The 24,930-nt window shown below is 44.2% G+C and overlaps 1 protein-coding gene and 1 long non-coding RNA gene across 12 annotated transcripts in view; one reads left to right on the forward strand and one right to left on the reverse strand.

Annotated features, from left to right (window-relative positions):
* Nucleotides 1-650: 650 nt before the first annotated feature.
* Nucleotides 651-15,932, reverse strand: LOC147918153 (uncharacterized). Of its 8 annotated transcripts, none has more exons than XR_015554319.1 (8): nt 15,730-15,932; nt 15,551-15,613; nt 14,292-14,659; nt 13,867-14,006; nt 12,685-13,503; nt 6,698-6,891; nt 2,415-2,671; nt 651-893 (listed from the first exon to the last, which is right to left on the reverse strand). It is a non-coding gene; the product is annotated as an uncharacterized LOC147918153 (long non-coding RNA). The 8 variants fall into 8 exon arrangements; XR_015554327.1 differs by lacking the exons at nt 651-893; nt 2,415-2,671 and adding an exon at nt 3,178-3,973 and having other exon boundaries at nt 12,685-12,895; nt 13,225-13,503; XR_015554333.1 differs by lacking the exons at nt 651-893; nt 2,415-2,671 and adding an exon at nt 3,178-3,973 and having other exon boundaries at nt 13,247-13,503.
* Nucleotides 15,933-16,241: 309 nt separating this feature from the next.
* Nucleotides 16,242-24,930, forward strand: part of ATXN7L1 (ataxin 7 like 1) — a 224,907-nt gene continuing 216,218 nt past the window's right edge. For all 4 annotated transcript variants that reach the window (XM_087439365.1, XM_087439407.1, XM_087439422.1 and 1 more), the window contains exons 1-2: nt 16,242-16,429; nt 16,939-17,007. In XM_087439365.1, coding sequence (XP_087295491.1) covers nt 16,249-16,429; nt 16,939-17,007 — 250 coding nt within the window. In that variant the 5' untranslated portion in view covers nt 16,242-16,248. The remainder of the gene's footprint in view (nt 16,430-16,938; nt 17,008-24,930) is intronic.

Genomic DNA, 24,930 nt, shown 5'->3' on the forward strand with positions numbered 1-24,930 from the left:
ATATGGCTTATATGTTATTTCCAATTTAGTTATAAGCAAAGAAAATTGCACAGGACAGGGCCTCCAACAGAACCCTGCAGCCCGCCGTAAGAGATGGCTCTCCATGTTGACTTGGGGGAATCTGGTCTTTCTGTGCCCAATTAAACTTAAGCACACTAAGCTCATTCCCACCTCAGGGCCTTTGCACTTACAGCTCCCTCCACTTGGAAAGCTTTCTCCGGATAGAAACTCTTTCTTGATATTCAGGACTCAGCTCTGAGGTTATGTCATCAGAAAGGCCCTCCTATTATCCAATCTAAAATCATCCCCTCCCCAACTCCACATTACCTGTTTTGTTTTCTTTAAATCACTTATCAATAACAAAAGTTACCTTGTTTATAATTTTTATTTACTTCTTTTTTACCTGCTTCCTGCTCCCACCCCAGTGTCAGTGGGAACACTGTCAGCCTTATTCATGCTCTATCTCCTGTGCCTGGAAGATTGTAGTTGCTCAATAAATATTTGCCGAGTGAATGAATAAATAGTCAGTCAGGTATCTGTGATGCCACCTACCTGAACTGTCTGCTAGACCCGGGTCTCCGTGTTATCCACAAGGATGTCGTATTACTTTCCTGGGGCTGCTGTAACAAATTACCACAAGTTTAGGGGTTTAAAACGACACAAATTTATTCTCTCACAATTCTGGAGGCCAGAAGTCCAACATCTGTTTCACTTGGCTGAAAGCCAGGTGTCAAAAGGCCACATTCCCTCTGGAAGTCTCAGGAAGAATCTGTCCCCTGCCTCTTCCAGCTTCTGGTGGCTCTGGTGTTCCTTGGCTCGTGGCCACATCACTCCACTCTTCGAGGTCAGCATCTTCAAATCTTTCTCTGCTCCATCTTACATCGCCTTCTCCCCTATATGTGACATTGGAAAATTTCCCTCTGCCTCTCTCTTAAAGGATACACACGATGGCATTTAGGGCCCAACTGGATAATCCAGGATAATCTCTCCAACTCAAGATGCTTATCTTCATCCCCTCTGCAAAGACTTTATCAGGTATGTCTTACCGTAGGCAGCGCCTTCACAGATTTCAGGGCTTAGGACCTGATATCTTTGGAGGCCACTTTCAGTCCCCTGCAGATGTCATTAGTGACTCTGCAAAATGCCTTTGCAAAATCGAGACATATCGTGTCTCCAGGATTTCCCTTTCCCACTTCTCTGGTGGCGCCTGCCACCAGGAGAGCTCAGTAAATGTTTCGGGAATGAATAAATGCACAGAAGATGTTGTTCTGCTCTACCACTCCCCATCCCAGCCCTCAAAGGAGAAAAGAATGGGACTGTGATTACAATAGTATAACTGGCTTCCCCAGTGCACAGACTCTCGAGAAGCCAGAATGGGTCTGGAAAACACAGCATCTCTTCATAAGTGATCTCCATCCGACGTACTGCCAATACCCACTGCCAATACCCAGGGAGGATATTTGATTATCGACGAATGCGTAACAAGACTCAAATTATCCACAAAGGAGCCTTGCCCATGAAGAGGGTTTGGGCTTTGCTCATATTTGATTTCTCTCCCTCCCCAGCACTCTGAGCAGGATTGTGTTGTAGCCAAATTAGTTCTTTGGCTTTTGTGATACTGAATAAGAGGATGGGGAGAGGGAGACCAAACAGCACTGATTACACAGAAGGGAAATAGTTTATCCTCCCCAGATTTAGGGGACCCCTGATGTACTCATATGGAAGTATAGCATCTGGGGAAGGGCCCACTCAAGTCCATAATAGGGTCGTTCCACAGTAAACACCATCTTCAAATCCTGGGTCTGGCCCCTGAGCGGCATCATAAACCTGACTCCCTGCTGACAGGAGCAGATTATTCTACAGCTATGGCATGTGATACTCTTTAATAATTGCTTGGCAAAATCAGAGAGTAAAGACCTACTGATACAGGACCTTGGTTCCCATCCCCAGACGCCCACCATGATGGGGTTCTCTCAAGAAGTTGCCAGTTGGTGGGGTTTAGTACCCTGAGAATGCACCTGGGCTGGCCCCTGGAGTCCCCACTGCTAAGCAGCAGGGGAAAAGCTCTGAGAGCTGAGAAGGGAGGTAGGCTGCCCTGTCTCAGCAGCATGATGGTGGTGACCCCAACGCAGCATCACGGTGGTAGTGATCATTGATCTTACACTCAACCCTCAGTGGTGCTCAAGACCTCCCCTCCCTCACCCTGCAGGAAGAAGGGCCTCAGATAGAAGTGGGGGGAGTTGAGGACAACCAAGTTAACGTCCATGAGGTGTGCAAGTGGGGGAGGATTCTCTTCTGTCCCCACCCCCTAGATGAAACATTGAGAGGGCCAGACAGGCACGTGAGAGGGCCAAGAAGAAAGCAGGATACGCAGGTCTAACTTGAAAGATGAAGGAGGGGTCTTTGAGGCTCACCTGTGGTTCAAGCCGGCACACCAGTGTAGAAGCCTGGATACAAGCTCACCCACAACGGTCCCAACTAGAGCTCGACCTGCATTTGCCTGGAGTAGCCTCCTTACCACAGAGTAGTAACTCTGCCGTGAAGCCCAGGGACACCATTCCAGGGGAAGTTGCTTGCTTTGGGGCAACGATGACAGGCTGTGGCATTTCCTTGACTGTGTATCAGAACCTTGCGTTGGTGCCACAGTTTTCCTGAGAACACATCGGTGCAACTATAAAGCATATCAATGGGACAATGAATCACTCTGCAAAGAATCTAGACAAACTAGTCCCTTCTAACTCCCATCACAGCTTTTCATGAAGGGTGGTATACGTGGTTTGTGGTTGAGGGAAAAAATGCACGTTGCCAGTTCTTACTTGCAGTAACTTGTCTGTGAATTTGTAAAGTGACTAAAGCCTTTCTGGGAGATATACTGAACCATAGAAACAAAAACAAAAAGTTTGCCTCATCCATCTACAATGGCGACACTGTAAAATTTGAAACAAGGAACTCAAGGGGTTTGCGAGCATCAGATAAGATTATGAGAATTTCTCAGGTTAGTTATGTTGAAAACCTGGTCCTTTAAAAAAGTACATAACTCCATAAAGGAAAAGACTGATGGGTGTAACTGTATAAAAAGGATAGACTTCTGAATCTACACATACATATGCACACACACGAACAAAGTTAAAAGGCAAATAGTAAATTAGGAAAAAAATCTTGCAACTTATAACACAAATGGTTACTTTATTTAATATATAAAGAGCTTTCACAATTCAATAGGAGAAAGGTGAACACTCTAATAGAAAAATGAGAAATTTGTTACAAAAGAAATATGAATCATCAATAATCAGAGATACATCTGAAATAACCAAGAGAAGAAATTCTTTCCTATCAGACTGAAAGATGAAAAAGAATAATAGATACAGCACAGATGAGGCCATGAGTTGGAATTCTCATACTCTGGCTAAGTTTGACAATTTCAAAATGTTAAATACATATCCCCTTTGACTTATTAATTTCATTTATAAGAAAGCATCCTAAATAATCACCAATGTGTGAAAAGATTTAGCTACAGAAAACATTTATTATAACATTGTTAATAATATATAAATAAACAATTTAAATGTCCAAAATTGAGGATTTAAATATATCATATTTTAAGGACAACCATTCACTAGAATACTATGAGTCTTTAAAAGTGATTATTTAAAAACGTGATTATATCTATCTATATTGACTATGTTATTATATAGTTCTAAATACATAATATCACGTAGTGTCCATATCTCTGTTGTTAGTGCCGTGGAGTGGATTCCAATTCCTAGTGACCCTGTGTACAGCAGAGCGGAACCCTGCCTGGTCTTTTTTGCATCATCCTCTCGTCTCATCTTCTGGTGCTATATCAGACAATGTTCTGCTGCTATTCCTAGGGTTTTCATGGCCAGTTTTTTCAGCAGTGGGTGCGGGTCCTTCTTCCTACTCCTTCTAGTCTGGAAGCTCCACTGAAGCCTGTCCACCATGGGTGACCCTGCTGGTATTTGAAATATTGGTGGCATAGCCTTCAGCTTCACAGTAGCACGCAGCTGCCACAATATGACAATCAACAGACAGGTGGTGTGGTTTCTTGACCAGAATCAAACCTGGGCGACGGTGCTCCACGGAATCTTAACCACTAGACCACCAGGGCTGGCTTATCCGTATCTATATACGTATATAAGGAATGCTACTCTAAGTAAAGTGGCTTGCTTTGGAGATTGGGGATCTAAAAATATATAAATATATGATATATTGATAGATATATAGAGATATATATGTATAGATATCAAAATATTCACACATTTCTAGGTTTACGATAACATCTTATTTATGCTGTTTGTTTTCCTTCTGGATTTTTGGCAAAGACTGCTTTATATGCAAGCGAAAAAATACAACCATTTCAAAAAGACAGAATGCACATGTGGGCAAACACTCTCAAGCTAGAAGTATCCCTTTCAGCCACTGAGAATTCACAGAGTAAGCCAAAAAAGTCCAAAGTGGATTGCTTAGAATTAGGGTAGCAATATGATTGATCATCCAAACCAGGACACTTTTGAGACTGAAGGGGAAACTACTAATAATTTTGCATAATCCGGGACTCCCCAGGCCAACTCGGCCATTTGGTCAGCCTACTTAGAATGAAAGGCCATTTCAACATGTCTTTGAAAATGACCCAATGTTGGAGTGTTAGAGGTGCACAAACAGAGACTACCCTTTATCTGTACAGTTGGGTGCAGTTGCTAAACATCCTGGCCAGATGGCGAAAGAATCTCGAAAAGTTCAAGGTTCTCCCCTAACTACCTCATTCAGATCAACAGAGCCGTAATTCCAGAGATTTGTTCTTGATACGAAGCCCTTCTCAAAGAACTATGCCACTTCACTAAGAGCACACACTATTATTACCCAGGTTATCTCACACCGTAGATTTTAATCTTGGAAACATTGTGTAACACTGTTAAACCCTCAGGATTCCAAATCCCCTTGTGACTTACCTGTTTTCCACTAAGAGCTTTGTTTTAGGGAACTGTTATGATGGGACTCAAGGCTCTTAAGATGACTACTGTCCCATCCACCACACTGCCCACTGGCTATTTATAGCCTCCCCGGCTTTTATGGCCTGCTCAGATTTCTCCTCTCCCCCAAGCCCTCGCTGTCCCCCACAGTGACCTGTCCTGCTCAGACACCTATGGCATGTCTTCTCTGCACATCAGATCAGCACCTTCTCAGGGGCTATCCTGTTCTCCAATTATCGATTGCACATATGTCTCCCTCAAACTAGACGTACGCTCCTCGTGAAGGCAACTACTCAGTCTACACCACCCGGCACGTGGCCAGGCAAGGTGAGTCCTATTATAAGATGAGGGTGTAATTCCTTCGTACACTCCACCTCCCGCTCAGACCTGGGTAGTTACCAGGCATTATAAGAAATATTTTTTGTTGATTAGCCAAAGTCTCTGAATGTCAAGGTACTTGCATAGGTGGAAAAATTAAAGCCTTCTCAACTAAGGCAACTGGTGAGGATTTCCTCCCCCATAAAACATCAGGAAATGGAGCACACTAAAGATTCAGAACCAAGTTAGAGCAGGACACCTCTGTCGGGGAGCAGTGTCTGTGTTGAAGATGGTTCCGTAGGTACGAAGAATGAAAGCTCGGACGGGCTCTGTTAACGCCTGCAATACCATCACACCCACCTTACAATATTTTACTTGTATTTTGATTCTCCCTTTATGGGGCCAACATGGAGCTCATCAGTCTATCAATACTCCAACATCTGCCCTCGCCCTCCAAAGAGTCCAGCATCTGCCATTACTTGGCATCAATCACAAACCCCACAACACACATTGCTAAATCAATCAATGGGTCAATGCGTAATTAAAACAACACTCTTTGCACCTCCCACTGCCAAATTTATTAAACTGATATCCATGTCAATGTCTCTTCCTCCAAGCCAAGCTTAGGATGACTTACGCCATAACTGAAGTGTGAACAACCAAATTGAGATACCAAGATCATTTTATTTATTCCATCACCCAAGGCACTGTATTTCTCACACATGAGTCTCCTTAGGAAATCTGCCAACTCGAATGCACTCATTGTACCCTCCATCACTCTACAATACTTACAATCATACACATGTTCCGCAAGGGGGGGTGACCCCTGTTCAAACAAAAAGTAAAACTCCCAGTTAAACTGTTTACAGACACAAAGAGTCATCAATAATCCCATTCCTTCTGCTAGTCCGTCTAGTAGAAGGATTTAGCGAGCATTAGGAAAAGGCACAACTTCTTCAAGAAACTTTACTTCCATCTGTTAGAAAATAGTCTTCATATTCCCAATTTTGTAAGAACAAGCCACTTTGGTACCATCTGCCAGGAAAATTGTCACTGTGATGATTGAGATGTGAATGGTGCTCCCCTAAAAGTGGCACAATTGTGCAGTACACAACCTATACAGCAGCCCTGGCCAGATGTTTGATAACTTTGGAATACAAGAAACCAGTGGAAGGGCACCATGCTTTATTTTACTTCACCTCCGAGCCTCAATTTCATCATCTATAAATTGGGAATAGTGAGAGCTATCTAGCATAGGTGTCTTAGCACTGATCAACCCTCCCGTTAGAACAGGAAAGCAGCACTCTGTAAAGGATTCAGAGAAGAAAGAGACAACCACAGGACTTGATTATCACATAATAACTATATCCATAAGATAGAGAGCTTACGTTTTCTTTGATTCTGCAAATAGTATTCATCCGATAACATAATTTGGCCTTCATGTATTGAAAGCGAAAGGACTTTGGGTTTTTCTCGTCGTGAAGATGGGTGTCACAGCTCCCACCATACCCTTGCTAGGTTTCTGTGTGATGAAAGAAGCCCACGACAGCAAAGTGGTTGATGAGGGTTAGGTGGTCATTCTCTGGAAATGAAAATTAAAAAAAAAGACAACCTGAAATTAATTGGTCTACATCCATCCCATGACTATCATTTTGAGGATAAATCTTTGTTGTTGGGGGCCGTCCCGAACATCTCACGGTAGGATGTTTACTAGCATCGCTGGCCTCTACCCACTAGATGCCAGTAGTACCTCGACCCAGTCATGACAACCCAAAACATCTCCAGACACGGCCAACGTCCTCGAGGTGGGGTTGAGGGGAGGGGGAAGGCGGCAAAATCGCTCTTGATTGAGAACCGTTGGTCCACATGGAAGTTTACAGATACGGCCTTAGCATCATTCTTGGGGAGTGTAATCTATGAATAAGCTGGCCTCCAAACAATGGAGACCTGGGCTTTGCTCTAAGTTCTGCAGCAACTGTTTCATGACCTTAAAGGCTTCTATTTCCTGTCATATAAATATAACCCAAACTCCGGCCTCTCGTTTGTCAGGATTTCCTCCTTTTGAGGGTATCAGGCTGGGGCTGAAGGAAAGGTGAAGGGACTGCTGGGGCTGGAGGAAAGGTGAAGGGACTGCTGGGGCTGACCTGAGACATCACAGCCTAGGCATCCCCCCACTCACTTTGTACCTGGCCGCCTCCTGGAGTTCGGGGACTGCCACCTTCTCTTGAATAATGGTGCTGTTAACACACAGGGCTGGCATGAGGTAAAGCTGGCAACTTTCAGCCTTACTACTGTGGCTCCCATACAACTATAAGCCCATAACTTAATTTCCCACAACACAGCTATCTAAGACCAGATAAAACTTGACGGAAGCAAGAGAAATGACAACACAGAAGATGTTATCACTAGATATTGGGTTTGAAGGATTCCAGAGTCATACCTCTGTCGTCCCAGGCAGGTTCCCCTACTGGATGCTCCCTGGCCCTGCTCCCAGCCAGCAAGAGGCTCTCATCTGCCTCGTTCCCACCACCTGGGGAGACCTTCAGTCCTGGCTTTATGGAAAGTCCAGGGCCCAGCCCCTGTCTCAGGTCTTCCCTCCTCTCCTCCAACCTTCACTTTTCATGGCTCCTTTTTCTCCCTGTGGGATGGCTAACAGATGGGAATACCCACATAGAGTCTCAACCACAACCCACAGGGGTCGGCCCTTCCAGATACTTGAAAGACAGTCTCTCTCAACCATTCATTTCCTAAGTTGAGATATTTGTTTGGAAAATCATTTCGGGGGACACTTTCATTGGGTCCAAGCTGGCTGTAGCCACTGGGCCCACCTCTATGGTACCCTGTGAGCATGAAGTGAAGTCCTGTTTCCAATGATCTTCTGACACGGCCCAGTGCCCATCATGAGCTGTCCTACGACAAATGTCAAACAATGACACACAGAATACACTTCTCAGGAATAAAAAATACTTCTTTAGAGATAGAGTGCTATGGTCTACATGGTGTTTCCCCTTCTCTCCTGCCTTAAATTTATATAATAAAATCCTAACCCCAAGGTGATGGTATTAGGATGTGGGGCCTTTGGGAAGTGATTAGGTCTGAGGGTGGAGCCCTCGTGCTTGGAATTAGTGCCCTTATGAAAGAGACCCCAGAGAGCTCGCTCGCCACTTCCACCACGTGGCGAGAAGTTGCTGTCTATGAACCAGGAAGCCCTCACTGAACACCGAATCTTGCAGCACCATGATCCCGGACTTCCAGCCTCCAGAACTGTGAGAAGTAAATTTCTGTTGTTTATAAGCCACTCAGTCTGTGATATTTTTTTACAGCAACCCAAATGGACTAAGACAGAGTATTCTAAACCCATAACAGAGAAGAAACACTTTTTTCTAACAGACAGCAAAATATATTATAAAACAAGAGTAATTAAGACTGTGGAATTGGTGCTGCAAAAGACAGTTCAAGCAATGGAACAGAAAAAGGAGCTCAGAAACAGATCTATGTATTGGGAAGTGAGTATATGATGGATCTCTATGGAAAGGATACGCTATTCAATATATGCCTGGGGAAAATTAGTAACATGTTTGGAAAAATCACAAATTAATTTTTTACCTCACACGATTAACCAAAAAAGTCTGAGATCTAAAGGTAAAAATAAAAACCTATATAATGCATAAAGAAAAAATATAAGAAACTATTCTATGACCTTGGGGAAGAGAAGGTCTTCTTAAGCAAGACACAAAAAACAAAAGGCCTCAAGGAAAAGTCTAATACATCTGACTACATCCAAATGGGAAAAAAATATGTATCGAAAAGATGCTATAAACAAGCTTAAAAGAAGAAAAGCAACAAGCTGGAAAATTACATTATTTTCAAACAGACAAAAGATCTAGAATGTATAGAGAATTCCTAAAAAATCAATAAAAAGATCTAAAAATACCAATAACAAATCATTAAAAGATATTAACAGCAATTTAGAGTGAAAATACAATGAACATAAGAACAAATGTGCAGAAATATACTAGAAATGAGGGAAATACAAATTAAATAAGATATTTTTACCATAATATTGGCAAAAATTAAAATGTTTGAAAATATTGAGTATTAATTAGGACATGAGGAAATGGGCTCATTCCTACACGGCTAGTGGGGGTATAAGTTTGGCAGCTACCTCAGAAGAAAATGTGGCAGAACTATTAAAATTTAAAATGCACATACCCAGCAATTCTACTTTTGGGTAGAAATACTCCCTCATGTGCCCAGGAAGCATATATAAAAATAAAGATGTTGACCACCCAGAAACCTAAATATCCATCAATAAGATAATAGATAAACCGATTGGAACCTTTTTATGGAAGACTATGCAGCAGTTTAAAAGAATGAGGTATTTCTGCATGTAATGACATGTAATAGCTACGTGAAAAAAGTTGCAGAAAAATATCCACAAAAAGTTCTGTGGCACCTGTCAGTCTTGTTTACGCTCGTGCAAGTCTTCTTTCTCAACCAGGGATGAAAAAAAAATCCACAAAATGATGCTATTCATGTTTAAAAAAACAAGAAGAAGAACACACACACACCAATATCATCTAGACCTGTAAATGATAAACATACACACTAGGGAAATGTATAGAAAATGACATGAAAAAATGCCCCCAGACCAGGAGCAGGGGAGTGACCACATTTGAAGGGGATATTCAAAGCGAATTTTCTCACCTCTATTGTTTCACTATCTCATGAGAACACATTCATACATGACTTTTAGAATTCAATACTAGGTTTCTTTTACAAAACAAAATAAATAAATTTTTCTCAGAAAAAAATTATTTGCAGAGACCCCACTCTGCTCACTATTAAGACAACTGTTTACACTGTCACGCAAAGGCAGCTTTGTCTCCAACCAGACTTTGGATTTTGCAGTTCCTTTGCAGAACAAAAAGGTCTTATAGGGTCTTCCCAATAAACGGATATTTACCCTGCCCTGAAGTCCATGTCAAGGGGAAGTTTCAGACAGAGATCTCCACCACTGACGCAGAGGCAGCAGCCCCATACAAAGGACAGAGAAGAGCTTTAGTTTCATTTCTAAGGAGAAGGACATTTGTCAGAAGCAACCACACGAACCCTCCCAGTGTCAGAGGGTTGGCCTATTTCTGCCTGGCAGCTATGGTCTAAACTATACATTGCAACTACAGTAATAATCATAGTGAACATTACAGTCGTGCACTGTGTGCCAGGCCCTCTGCTGGGGGCTCAATACCAGGCGCTCACTTAATGCTCGCAACAATCCAAAGAGAAGAGCCTTAGTACCCATTTAACAAATGAGGAAACCAAGGTTCAGCTGGACTAAGAACAGTTCGCAAGCAAATGACTGAAGAGCAATTCTAATTTACGCCTGCCAATCTCAAGCCTGTGCTCTGGCCGCCACCTGCCCTGCGTCCTCAACCACAATAAATGGTCAGTTTGGAGGGGTCGATGGGCTTTGTTCCAATTAATATGTGTACATGAATGTTAAATTTGTTTTTATAGTTAGGTTAAGGGCCAAAAGTGATTTCTACGACAATGCTAAAGAGAAGCTGTCTTTTCTCCTGCCTAACCCCTGAGAAGGAGCAGTGGTTAGGGATGGGCCGGCCCAGCCACCCTCTGGGGAACAGAGGTCCCCCCCACCTGCAGCATCAGGGCGGTTCCAGGGAGTCTGTGATCAGAGTCACAGGTGACTCTCTCCGGGGTTCAAGGCAGCTTTACCTCGAGATAACACACTCCCATTTTGGCTTTTCTGCCCCAGTCAGAAACAAATTTCATGTTTTTGTAGTTATATTTATTAACAGAGTCCATGTTTATTCAGACGTGGCACATGGCTAGAGCCTTATATTGCAACCAATAACCAAAAGCCTGGAATTCCTATTTTCTTTCTTACTCCTGTCACTACGAGGGGTCATTTATCCCAGCCCACATGTGAGGGGGCAGGGAAGAGGCAGGTGTCTAACAAGGTGAGGGAGACAGCACACCTGCCCTCCAGATGCAGGGAGCTTTCATAAAAGGTAACATCGTATGTAACAAATTTCCCCCCAAATTACAATTCTCAGAGAGGGTAGGTTAGGGAAATAAATTTAGAGAGAAGAGTGGCAGATGGGATAGATGGATTCAATTAAAGCAAAGAACATCAAACAATTCCAGGGATGCCTCATTTGAATGGAACATGTTATTTTCTCCTTGTCGCCTCCAGGTAACTCCCAACTGCAGTCTAGGTAGGAAGTGGGGTACGCACGCAGCGCCTCGACCCCAGCAGGAGTTTAATATCCTCAAATGAGAGAGCTAATATTCCCTCTTCTCTTCTTTTCAATAACGTGGTAAAACAGCACATGAATCAGACTAAGTGAATGCAGGCTACGTATTAGATGCACATTTCCACAGAAGCAGGTGTTATTCAAATTAAATAGGTATTTTCCACTGTCAACTCCACTGAACGGATTTCTTTATTTGGTCTACGGGAGAGTCTCTTTTTTAATTAAACTCAACCACTGTCACTTTTCTAAGAAAGATAATAAGACAATAAAAATATTTACATCCCTTTTATCTTCCTAAACATTAATCATAAGGGGAAGAAGGTGTTATACTGCTGCTAGACAGTTTTATCACATAGACAGTATACTAACATGCTTTAAATTACTGTTTCGCAGGTCAATTTATTCCTATTAAGAATGTATAAGATTCTTGTTGTCACCAACAGTATTTGTAACTATTTACTACCAAAAGGAGTTCAAGTCTGCAATAAATTTGCCATATACATAGTTGACATATAAATATAGATGTGTATATATAATATATATGCACCATGTTGACCCAAGCACTACTCCTGATGGACCTCAACTTTCATCTAAAGTCAAGTGTAAAAGTCTAGTAGTTTGATGAGCAACACTTTCTTCATTCTCTGGCTCCCAGCAGTATAATTTAATTGACAGCAATGTTATCCATATTTACAAAGTCAGAGGTGGGTTATAGTTTCACAAAGTTGGTATTATTATCTCTACAGTCAGTGGAGAAACTGTGGAAGGCTTAGAGTAGAAATTTGCAATTATATTCCATAACTCTAACTGCAACAATGTATACGTGTCCTGATTATCAGCTAAACATGGCAATGTATCCAAAGTCTTATTTTGTAGAGATGCTAAATCACTTCTAGATTCCAGCCCATTCTTTACTATGTTGCAAACTAAAATCCTCTCAGCTAGAAGGGAATAATATTTAGGCTGCCATACCATCCTCAGGGTTTTTTGCAGAAATAACCTCTACTTGAGACTCAGCTGGATGAGTAAACTGATGTTACAATATTGAACCATTGCCTTGTTTCTCTGCAACTGAGGTGCCCTGACTTCTGATAACTCACCTTTGATTTTTTGAGTGGATTAAAGTGGCTCCTGGGAGAGGAGACAAAACTTTCTGGAAGCCCAAGTCACTGACTCCAGCCATCCGGCTTCAGTCCTTTCATACACCTCGAGGAGGGCAGGGCTGGAACGGCCACCAGGGTGGTGGCATCGCTATCAGTAAAGACTTGTTTCTAACAGTTACATCATGACCTTGTCGTTGGAGAATTCTTTCTACAAAGTAGTGACTGAGTTTAAATGGCAAAATCTGAGTACTCAAAAGATAAATTACAAAACTCAGCATGTAGCAGATACTAGTGTAACCCAGTCCCCAAAAGCTGGCAAAAAATTTCCGAGAAGTATCATATACAATTCACAGGAGGCTCAAGAGAAAAACAAGGGAAGATTGCTCAGACTTGTCCTTCGTTAAACTCATTTTTCTAGCAAGTTCTTTGTTGTCCAATCACTTTACACCCAAACCACTCTGTATTAGTTATATATCGTGATGTAACAAGTTATCCCAAAACTTAACAACCTAAAATGACAAACATTAATTGTCTCACAGCGTATGTGGGTCAGGCATACAGGCATGACTTAGCTGGGTGCCTCTGCCTCAAGGTCCCTCGCAGGTGTGGGCCAAGGCTGTGGTCTCATCTCAAAGCCCGACTGGAGGAGGAGAAGCTGCCAAACTCACTCACATGGCTGTTGGCAGGATTCAGCACCTCACAGGCTGTTAGACTGTGGGCTTCAGTTCCTCAGTGACTGTTGGCCAGAGGCCCCCTCAGTTCCTCGCCACCTGTGCCTCTTCATAGGGCAGCTCACAACGTGATGGTGGACTTCCCCTAGAGCAAGCCAGTGAGAACATGAGTGAGCAAGTCAGAAGCCAGTCTTTTTGTAATCTAACCTCAGAAGTAGCATCCCCTCACTGGCCATATTCTATTTGTTAGAAGCAAGTCACTAGGTCCAACCCACACTAAAGGGGTGGGGATCACACAAGCGCAAGAATAGCAGGATGTGGGGATCATTGGGGTCATTTTAGAGGCTGCCAACCACATCTTCCCTTGCATGCACAACAGACAAATAAACACCAAGGTGGAAGGAAAATCAGAAAGCAGTAGGGGAAGGGCAAAATGTTCCAGGATAGAATTACTTATGCCTCCCAGCTCTCTCTCTCCATCCCCCCAAAATCCAGCCATACAACATACCCTCTGAGGAGGCGCTTTCTTCATAGAGTTTCTCACGCCTGTCTCCTCTTCTCACCGGCATGGGACCACCAAAGTTCAGGCCTTCACACTATGATACCACAGCACTACTTTTTTAACCAGCTGCTGTAGTCCAATACATCCTGGACACCAAAGCCAGAGTAATCTTTCTAAGTCACATTTTACTTATCTCTATGCTGTAGAAAGCCCCTTTAGTGGCTCCCCACTATCAAACAAAACCCAAACTCTTTAGGCTGCCATTCGGTGCCTGCCATAATTTGACCCAGGCCTGACTATACAAACTCATCACCCCCAAACCCCCAATAATAACCCATCATCCCAGGTAAACCACACTCACACTTATGTTCAGTTTGAAGCCTCTAACACCATCACTCCCTCTCCCTTGGCAAGACCAGTCTTCCCCTTACCATTATAGATCCTTCCCAATTTCCAAGATGCAAAGCAGATCCCATCTTCTCTGGGACGCACTTTCTGATCACTCTAAACCAGATTTCAGTTCCTCCTATGAACAGGCACAGCTCTGAGAGACACACCATTCACTGGTCAGTAACTGTGTCTGTCTTGTTTTCCCAAGTTGGTGATAAGTTTCACACCTTCCTTCTTCCACAGAGACCACCAGACTGCATCTCCACAAGAGCTGGGCTGGGTCTCATTTGTCTTCCTCTGCTGATACCGGCTGGTCCCTGACAGGCAATATTTGTTGACAAGATGAATGGATGGATGGATGGATAGATGGATGGAGGGATGGATGGATGAATGACGTCAAGCACAGTGTCTAGAATATCATAAGAGGTCAATAAGTAATAAACATTTGTTAACGCCACCAATCTTTAAAATGACAATTCTCCACCCAGTGGCACTTTAGCCACTTAGTGGTTCCTATATAAGAACCCTTCCAAAGAGAGCAAAGGCAAATGAAATTTATCTGGGTCTGACAAAAAACAAGCCCATTCACACAAACATCACCACTGAAGACCAATCCAAGTCGCCCATCCTAACCGCGGCCTTGAGGTACAGGATGCCGGTGCAGAGGCATTAGACCCCACAGCCAGGGGGTAACTCAGTAAGGAGCAACTTCAAATCAGCGCGCTTCAGCCATGGGCCAGAAAAAAAATGGTGTAAGAACTAAAACGGTGCTGGGGCAATAGAGGAAAAATATATCGATTGTGGAGGAGTGTCCTTATGTTTTAGGTAATTCCTAGTAAACAAAAGGATTTTTTTAAAAAACAGATACCAGAATACCTTTTAAGGCCTTCGTTGCCTACCCCGGGAAGGGGGATCTCAATTAGAGAATCAAACGTCCAAAATCCAGAGGAAATCTAACGCTTCCTTCCTAACTGCCTAGAGCAGTTAAGCCTGAAGTGACTTCTCCCAGGAATCTGATTCCCGGCGGTAGGTTGCACGCGCTAATCCGGGCCACCCCCGTCCCACCGTAGGGAGCGCTGGAAACTGCTCCAGGGGATTGGCCCTCGAAGCATCGTCTTCCGAGAGCCGGTGAATTCGCTGTCCCGCTGTCGTGATCCTGGAGCCAAGTCTACGCAGCGGTTTTCTGAGAGCCGGGGGCACGCATCGCGCGGAGAATCCGCGGGCGCCAGGCGCTGAGTTTTGAGCTTTGCCCGTCCCGCAGCCTGAGACGGGAAGGCACTTCCTCTCGCCCGGAACTCACCTGCTTTTTAGCACCACTTCCCTCTACTCGTTGTTCTCAGCTCCCAAAGGCATCTGCAGAATCCTGCACGGTCCAAGGTCCACCGTGAAAGAGAAAGGGTGAAGAGAGTGGTGGCTGGGAGGAGCGGTCACCAGGGTCCCTTCCTTGGCTTGGGGTGGTCGTGGGGCTGGGGCGCAAACCTGCTCGGCTCCTCCCCTCTAAGTCGCGGGGATCCCCCCGGGGGCGCCTCACCGCGGGCGACAGGGACCGGCGAGGGAAGGACACGGTGAGAGGGCTGCATGTGCAAACTTTCCGTCCTCTAGCGGCAACTCTGCGGGAAAGACCACCCTTCCTAGGGCCCCAGGTCGCGCCTCTTCCCGATCCCCCCCGTCCCCTCCCCCGCACGCCCGGCCCCTCCGACCCGGGCTCGGACCGCCGGATGCAGGTGGCGCCGGCGCCGCAGCACCGCCGCGCCCGGGCGGCTGCAGCCTCGGGTCCCCGCACGCGCGCCGGCCGCGCCGCGGGCCCCTCCCCCGGCGGGCGGGGCCGCCTCTCTGCTGCCTCTGGCGGCCGCGGCCGCCGCCAGCCGCGCCGAGCGGGCCCGGCGCCCGAGCGCCGGCTCCGCCTCCTCCCCTCTCTCCGCCCCTCCTCCGCCCCCCTCCTCCCTCCTCCCTCCCTCCCTCCCGGTTCAGAACACTCAATGTCGGAACGTTCCGAAGATGACGTCGGAGCGTTCTCGAATCCCGTGTCTCTCGGCTGCTGCTGCCGAAGGAACAGGGAAAAAGCAACAAGAAGGAAGAGCAATGGCGACACTGGATCGCAAAGTGCCCAGTCCGGAGGCGTTTCTGGGCAAACCCTGGTCCTCCTGGATCGACGCCGCCAAATTACACTGCTCCGACAGTAAGAACCCCACCGCCTCCTCCTCCTTTTATTATCCTGTAACCTTTCCATTCACCTAGAGCCACTGGGAAAAAGTGTGTGTGTGAGAGAGAGAGTGGCCCCCGGCGTCCTCCATGCTTCTCCCTCTCTCTCGAAATAAATACACACGGAGACAGATCGTCAGTGCACAGAGAGAGGCCCTGCTGCCAGGGCTGGCTGGCTGTCTGTGCCCGGCTCCCCGTGGCAGCCCGCGGGGTGGGCTTTCACAGCCTCACGGTGTATCTGTTTAAAAGGCTACTCTGTTGCTGCTCGCATAGTTTTTTTGGTACCTATCTGGGCCAGGTAGATGGAAATCCGGACTTGGGAGAAAACGTTGCATTGTCAATTATTGAAAGATTTTCATATACAGTATTTATATCGATCTGTTTGCAAATAAACACTCTCCCTCCCCCCCTTGACTTTGGCTTTTTTCCCCCTTTTTCTCTCTTTTTTTCCTTATTTTCTTTTTTCCTTTTCTTTTTCATCTGCAGATGTAGATTTAGAAGAGGCTGGAAAAGAGGGTGGAAAAAGCAGGGAGGTTATGAGGCTTAATAAAGAAGGTAAGTGAAGCTACTGGCATTTTAGTGTTAGCATGTGTGGCAGAATCTTCACAGGATTTCGACTATAACGTGAATTGTTCTGCTGGGTACAGAGTGACTAAGGCTTGTCAAAAATTGAGCACGCCCAGGTGACTACTGCTTCATGTTAACTTCTCTCAAAGTATAAATACAACTGGGGGGTAAGGGGGAAGACTGTTGAAGGCAGAAGTTTACTGCACTTCCGCTGGAGTCCACGTTTGGACCTTCTGATGCATATCTGCCGTTCGCCTTTGGAGCATCATTGCCAAATGGTGGGGGGTCAAAATCTCTGAAGGGAGGATGGGGGCTCCCTTCACAAGCATCCCAGCCTTCCTTGTGGGTGAATACACAGCAGTTTAATGACCCCCACATGGGCAGTCATTCGAGCAGCTACTTCTCCACTCTCTGCTGAAAACCATTGTACATGGCAAGCCTCTGCAGCAAGTTACATTTGGCCCACTTTGTGTTGGGTGACAAGTTGTTATGTGTGAGCAGGGTTAGGGGCATCTGTGTGTGCAGCCCCCCAGCCGGTCGCCCACCTCTGTTTCCCCAGCGTGAACATACAGTACCTGAAATGGGACACAGCAAGTAGATAGGTCATCCCAGACTGAGGCAGGCGAGTGAAGCCACAGCCTGCTGGAACTGGGCATCAAACACACATGGTCGTGGTAAATAAATCATATCCTGTTCGCATTTGCAAGCCTGGCATATGTAACTCTGGCCTATGGGCTTCACATGGAGCAACGCCAGAGGCCACTTTCTGCTGAACAATTGGATGGCTTCATCTGAATTGTGATTTACTATGTCTTGTAAACATAGTTGGCTGAAACTGGGGATGGGAAGAAGGCGCAAGGGATGCAGAAAAGGTTGGTGGGAAGCGTTGAAAGAGTTCAGCTGTAACTAGGCCATAGGAGCATTGCTCCTCCAAAATGAATGGAGAAAAGGCCATTACACATGGTCTCCCTCATAAACTAGAATGTCCCCCTGTAAGACAGCTGAAACCTGCTTGGAAAGATGGAACTCATTTTGTGGATCGACACTTAAGACAGTTGGTTTTCTGTACCTAATCACTTCCTGACCATCCAGTGAGAGGAAAATTTGTGCTTCAGAAAAAATAACATGGAGGTTAAAATGCATGCATATTCAAGGACAGCTCTCTAGCATAGTGTTTCTGCTAATTAAGCACGTTGGGAATGAAACTTTATTCTAAAGATGTTTGCCTCTAAATATCTTAGTGTGGTCTTGACATGTGTCTTTAGGATGCACGAGGGAATGATGTCAAGTGGACTTCTCACAAATGGCAGCTTATTTGTGCTAAATGTCCATGTGTGTTGGCAATGGAAAGTACCACTAGAGACTGTTTCTCTTCACAGACAAACTCTTGAGACTTAAGGAACTCAGTTATCAGACCACTGGCAATGAAAACGTTTCCACGAAAGAAAATGAGATTGTGAAAACCTTTAAATTAAAGTTGACTAAAGGTCATGGTATGGCGCAGAATTGATGCCTCTCAGGCCTGGGTGATAGATTATGACTATAACACACAAAACTCATATTCTGCGCCCTCCTCCCTGCTTCCATTTCAAAAGACTCTTGTTCTCAGATTCTCTTTGCCTCCTGAAAAACAGATTCTTTTAAGGAAAAATGAAAAGCTCTCCTTTCCTCAGAAGTCACAGTTGTACATCCTGCTTATTATATCCTTTGTCCTGTAAAGGTACAAAGATTTAGCTCCTAATTATATGCATTTGTATTAAGGACACCCACTGTTCAGTGTAACATGCAATTGCTGAGTTCACACCATAGCCATGTATGGGCTGAAATCTCTTGTTCATGGGCCTGGTGGAGCAGACTTGGGTTAGCAATTCCTGAAGGTCTTCCTTTTATGTGCACACAGTTTTCTTTTTAGAGAGGGTATACATATACTAAATATATATCTCCCCCATGGTGAGGAATTTAAGGGTTGAGCTGGGACTCCGTGTCAGGGTGTTTCATTGCCGGACCTCCAGAAGCACTGGTTGTGTTAGTCTCCCCACAGGCCTTCTTGTTGCAGCCATCATGTGGGAGGTCTCGAGATGGAGACGTGTTTGTGGATGGGTCTCTGCAGGTCACAAATTGGCCTGGGTGTGATTGTGTTCATCCATGTGTGTGAACATACATACATTGGTCTTGATGCTGTTGGTGGTAGGCAGGTCTGGAGGAGAAATTTGAGCTTTGATAGCAGTGACTGACGAAAATAGAGTTTAGGAATTCCAATTGAGAAATGAAGGGATATGATCGAGATTTTGATGTGATTTTTTTTATTGTGGTAAAATAAACATAACATAAAATTTACCATTTTAACCATTTTAAAGTGTACAATTCAGTGGTACTAAGTACATTCACAACGTTATACAACCATCATCACTAACCATTTCCCAAACTTTTTCATCATCCCAACTAGGAACCCTGTGTCTATTATACAAAAACTCCCCATTCCCCCCTCTCCTCAGGCCTGGTGAGTCTATTCTATTTTCTGGCTCTATGAAGTTGCCTTTTCTAGATACTATATACATACACCATGCAATATTTGTTCCTTTTTGTCTGGCCTATTTCACTTAGCATAATATTTTCGTTTCATTCCTTTTTATGGCTGAATAATATTCCATTGTATGTATATACCATATTTTGTTTATCCATCTGTTGTTGGACATTTGGCCTGTTTCCACCTTTTGGCTGTAATGGATAATGTTGCTGTGAACATTGTTGTGATGTGATATTTTTTATAGACTAAGCTCAGGGATGGAAGTTAGGCTGAAAATGGGAAAAAAAGAATCATTTTACCTTCTGCCTCTATCTGGCCACAGCTTCAGAAGACGCAGGAAGGACTTGCAGACTTGTTGAATAATCTGATTATTGTAATATAGTTCCCTCTCCATTCCTCAATCTTTTCTGCTTCAATTCTCTGCCCATTTCAGTATGAAATGTTAACTAAATGCTTTGAAATCTCTGAAATGAAGTCTTCACATCCATGTTATTATTTCATCCAAAGTTAGCTAAAATTACAGTCTGGAGGAATTGGGCAAATACTTTTGAACTTTGCCAAATCATCACCTGAGTTCAGAAGGTTTTGCAAATTTCATGCTTGGATATGGTCATATGGGGTTATATCCAGGGCAGCCTGGCGTGGTGGAAGGAGGGGGAGAGAGCACTCTGGGTCAACTTCCTAAATTCTCACATATGACCTTGGGAATGTCATTTCCCTCTTCTGAGCCTATTCTTTCACTTGTAAAGTAAGGGAGTGGAATTGAAAGTCCTTTAAGGTCCCTTTGACCTCTGAACCTAAGTTTTTCTATTGAATGTACCTACATTTGGGATGTTGTCATACCTGTCAGGCTGTTTTTAAAGATACTTAAAAAAAAAATCAAGCCTTCACATTAAAAATATCTTAAACTATTACATATTGGGTTTATTTTCTCAATTTATAACTTCTTGGTGGCAGAAATCACTGCATCTCATACACAAACATATTCTGCTGCACATCGTTTGTGAATGGCGTGTGGCCTATAGGACTCTGAGAAAACTGAAGGTCTGAGTCCGAAACCCAGGGTGATGTGTTCCCCACGGTGGAGACCGAGTTGACTTCAGTCAGTGGGGTCAATCAGACCTGAGATTTCCTAAGAGGAGGGGTCCCACAAACCTTATTAGCCTAATCTAAGATGGGAAATGCATTTATGATAGAAAATTCCAAGGAAGGCCATTCATCTAGCTAACCTTTTAAAATAATTTTCTCTAGCTTCATAGATTTATCTGAAGACTTTTTTCCAGCTAATTGGGAAAAAGCTCTGTGATTTAGAAAGATGTTCCCCTTTTCTAATTGCCTCACCTCAACTTTTTTTTTTTTGAGAATGTCAATTCATAAATAAGGAGCAGAGTTTGTATGGCTCATAGGTGTGCTGAACTATATAAAATGGAGATAATAACAGGGCTGTTCTAAGGATTAACTGAGATAATACAAAAGGGCTTAGCACATAGCTAGCCGTTAACAGATGTTTGACTTTATTCTTTTTTTTAACGTTATTATGATTATCATCATCATTTATTAATGAAGCTAGTTCTAGAAAACTTTATTATTATAATTAACTAGGATTCTTAACTAATCAGTGATGAACTGAAAAGATATATTGTATCAGAAATTTCGTTTTTGGAGTAAACTATGTCATCATAATTTTATAAAGCTAATGACTTTTTAAAAACCAATTTCTATGTTATCCATGTTTTTAATGGAGTGCAGTTACTGTGTAGTCATTGATAAGTTTTATCAAGTGCTAGAGAAAAATACTTAGGCAGTTTCAGGCCTGTGGCTAGGAAGCGTTCCCAGCGTTCTTTCTGGGGACTGGGAGGTCTAAAAAATAATTTTTAAAATGATCTATAAGTTATTTTATCTGATCACTGAGAAAAGACAGTCCTCAATAGATCCTTATTTGGGTCTTTTGGAAGCCTACATGAATTACTTTGGGCATTTGTCTGTGTTTTCATGTTCCCAGATGTTTTGATTTGATGTAGGTAAACTTGTGAAATGCTCCCAATTCGAAAACTATTCTGGGGCCAGTAAGATCTTGCCGTGACTATAAGAGTTTGCTCTTCTCTTGAGATGCTGGTAGCGTGAGGCTGGAACACAGAGGGACGCAGGGAATGTGGGAACAGGTTGGGCTCAGGTGTAGGAGTCTTGCAGGTATCTGGAGGGGAGCAGATGGAGGAAAAGATGGCAGCTGACCTGGGAAGAATGAAGTGTTCTTAGAATCCAAGCCAGGGAAGCCAGCGACAAGTGGTGGAGATTTATGGGAAGCTGCCGAGGGCTTCCCTTTATCATTTCACAGACAACTCCGTTATCTATGCTAATAGGAGATGGGAAGACACCACGTCCACAGATTACACAGATAAACCTCATTTTTGCCATTAATTTCAACTTCTTTCTCCATGAAGCCTAACTTCCTTCCCTCTTGCTAACCAGCAGCAGCATTTGCTCACTTTAGCATTGCATTACCGTCTCTCTTCTCTTGCGTAGTGTTTGGGATAAAAGGACAGCAGAGACGTGTGGCCTCAAGGTGGTAGGGAGGAGAGATGAAAAGGAGAAGGGCCTGGAGAATGAGTAAGCTTGACAGTTGCATCCAAGCGATGGAGGAGAGGGAGTGCCGGAGCCAAGACAGCAAAGCTGAGAGAGGGCATTTTCAAAACCATCTAGCTTTGAAAATATAAAGCTTCTGCAATGAGTCTCTCTTTATACGTACAGTGTTTCCATGTGCCCGGCTTCTCACGTGGAGAAAATATGGCTCTGGCTCCTTCCAAGACAGGAAGTTGGACAGGGTGGGCACACTCCAATACACTGTATGTGGTACTACCTTCTAAGCACCGTTACACTGTGCTGGGTCCTCATCATATTTCATTCTACAAGAATAGGGGTTTTTTGGGGATTTTTTTTTTGTTTTTTTTAGTAAGGAAGATTGTCCCTGAGCTAACATCTGTTGCCAACCTTTGTCTTTTTGCTTGAGGAAGATTGTCCCTGAGCTAACATCTGTGCCAATCTTCCTCTATTTTGTATGTGGGGCACCGCCACACCATGGCTTGATGAGCAGTATGTAGGTCCACGCCCGGGATCTGAACCCGCAAACCCTGGACTGCTGAAGCAGAGCGTGCGAACTTAACTACTATGACACCGCACTGGCCCAAGAATAGTTTTTTTATCTCTAGAAAACATGGACTATCACACACACACTCTCATTTAAATGTTTCTTGTTTTTTCAAATAATGTTCACATGTTACGAAATTCAGAAGGGTATGCAATGAAAAGGAAGCCTCCCTCCTACTTCTGTCACCAGTTATTCTTCCAAAGATACTCTATATGCATTCAAGTAGATCCATATATAGTTTTTTCTTCTTGCTTTCCCCACATGGATGATAGTATACTGATAGTATCCTGTGGCCTAGTATCTTGCCGTTTCCATTTCTCTTAGAGAGTGCTCCATATCAATTCATAAGTTGCTGCCACCTTCTCTTTTTGGTGCCTGCATAGTAGGATGATAATTTAAGCCTCTGGGTGTCTCACATGGTTTTTAATACCCCCCCTGCTTTCTTGGCCTCCGTCATGCATTTGAGACTGTGAGCTCTCACAGTGTGCCAACACTGGGCTGGGCTGGGGATACCGCAGTGAAAAAGCACAGCGTCTGCCTCAAGGCGCTTCCATCCTAAGAGCAAAGGCAGACATAAAAAAGTCACGGCGACTGTGGTGAGTGCTCTGAAAGAAAATTGGGGTGCGGTTGGAGGGCATGGCAGGGGGACCTAATTTAGGTTAGGGGCTCGGTGAAGGCCTCCCTGAGGAAATTTTATTTGAGCTAAAACCTGGAGGATGGGTGGAAGTTATCCATGTGTAGGGCTGGGTGGAGTGCAGTTAGAGGAAACAACATGTATGAGGGCCCAAAGTGTGAGAGAATATAGAATGTTCTAGAAACTAAAAAGTCTGTCACTAGAGTGAAGATAGCAAAGTAGAGAGTAGTATAAAGTTTCTTAGCAGTGGCACTGATGGCATTTTGAGACAGATACTTCCTTGTGGTGGGGAAGTGTCCTGTGCATTGTAGGATGTTTTAGCAGCATCCCTGGCCTCTATCTCCCCTTCCCTGAAGTTGAAACAACCAAAAATGTCTGCAGACATTGCCACAGGTCCCCTGGGGGCAAAATCACTCTTGTAGAGAATCGCTGGTGTAAAGTGAAGCTGGAAAGGTAAAAACACAAAATAGACTAAAGTATTCACAGAAGTATTCTGCTACTATCTGTCCATGTCTTATGCCTACATTCCAGATGAGTTGGCCTTATTAAGTACTGAGCAGACATATGTGGAGCTGTGACTATGCCCTGGCACTGGACTATATTGGGAGGATCTAAAGAGTGAGAAGACTCCATTCCTCAAGGAGCTCTCCTCCAAAGGGTTCCAAGATGACTCCTCCAATTCTTCAGTTCCATTCTGTAGTAATTGGTGACAGTCATCACCAATTCAGGTTCTAACTCTGGGTGGCCGGCCCACCCCACCCTCACTGTGGCTAGAGGAGACCCCAAAACGCTGATTCTGATAATGACGGCATTTATTATCATTTATACAGTGGCCCCTGATGTCAGAAGCACCACAGTGAAGCATTAAGGATTTCAGTTTATATTTAAAGTCAGGCTGGAAGCACAACTGGCGTTCTGTGCAGTTTGATTACCCATGGGATTTGTCTGGAATGGGGATGCACACGATGGAGAGCAAAGCAGCTGATTTCAGGATATCCGTGTTAAGGATTGCAAAATAGGAGAGGCAGAGGAGGATCAGATTCTGAGGGCTTCTGACCCGTGTGCCAAGTGGTCTACAGCCTTATTTAGCACTGTAGGGCCATCTTCACTCTAACCAGTGGTTCACAGGGGCCTGCTGTCTCTGCTTCAGAATTGATGTAGAAAGGTTAGGCGGATTCGGTTTCTGCCGAGTTTTCTGTATATGTCATGTTTATATCCTTTGGGCCAGCCTTTTCTTCATGACACTTTGTTTCACTCATGACCTCATTGGGACATAGACATAAAATGATAGTAGCAGACATAGTGAGACCCCGTCCTAGTCAAATCCCTTTTATCCAAGGGCCCCATATTCCAAGGTGGTGAAGTGTTCACAATTGGAAACTGTGATCATTTAGTGACTGCCATAGGAGTGATGTCACCAAGATGGCAACATAGGTCATTCCAGACTTTGCTCCCCCTCACAAGAATAACTAGCAACTATTCATGGACAAGACACCACCAAGAGGATCCTAGAACACGAGAGTGAGGCTGAAGTAACCCTCTGCACCACAGAAACCAAGACAGACCACAGTAGAAGGGGAAGAGAAGCCGCTACCCGATGACCGC

This window comes from Ceratotherium simum, chromosome 1, assembly GCF_057802395.1.
Source record: "Ceratotherium simum simum isolate JZ-2026a chromosome 1, ASM5780239v1, whole genome shotgun sequence".
Classification (NCBI taxonomy): Eukaryota; Metazoa; Chordata; class Mammalia; order Perissodactyla; family Rhinocerotidae; genus Ceratotherium; species Ceratotherium simum.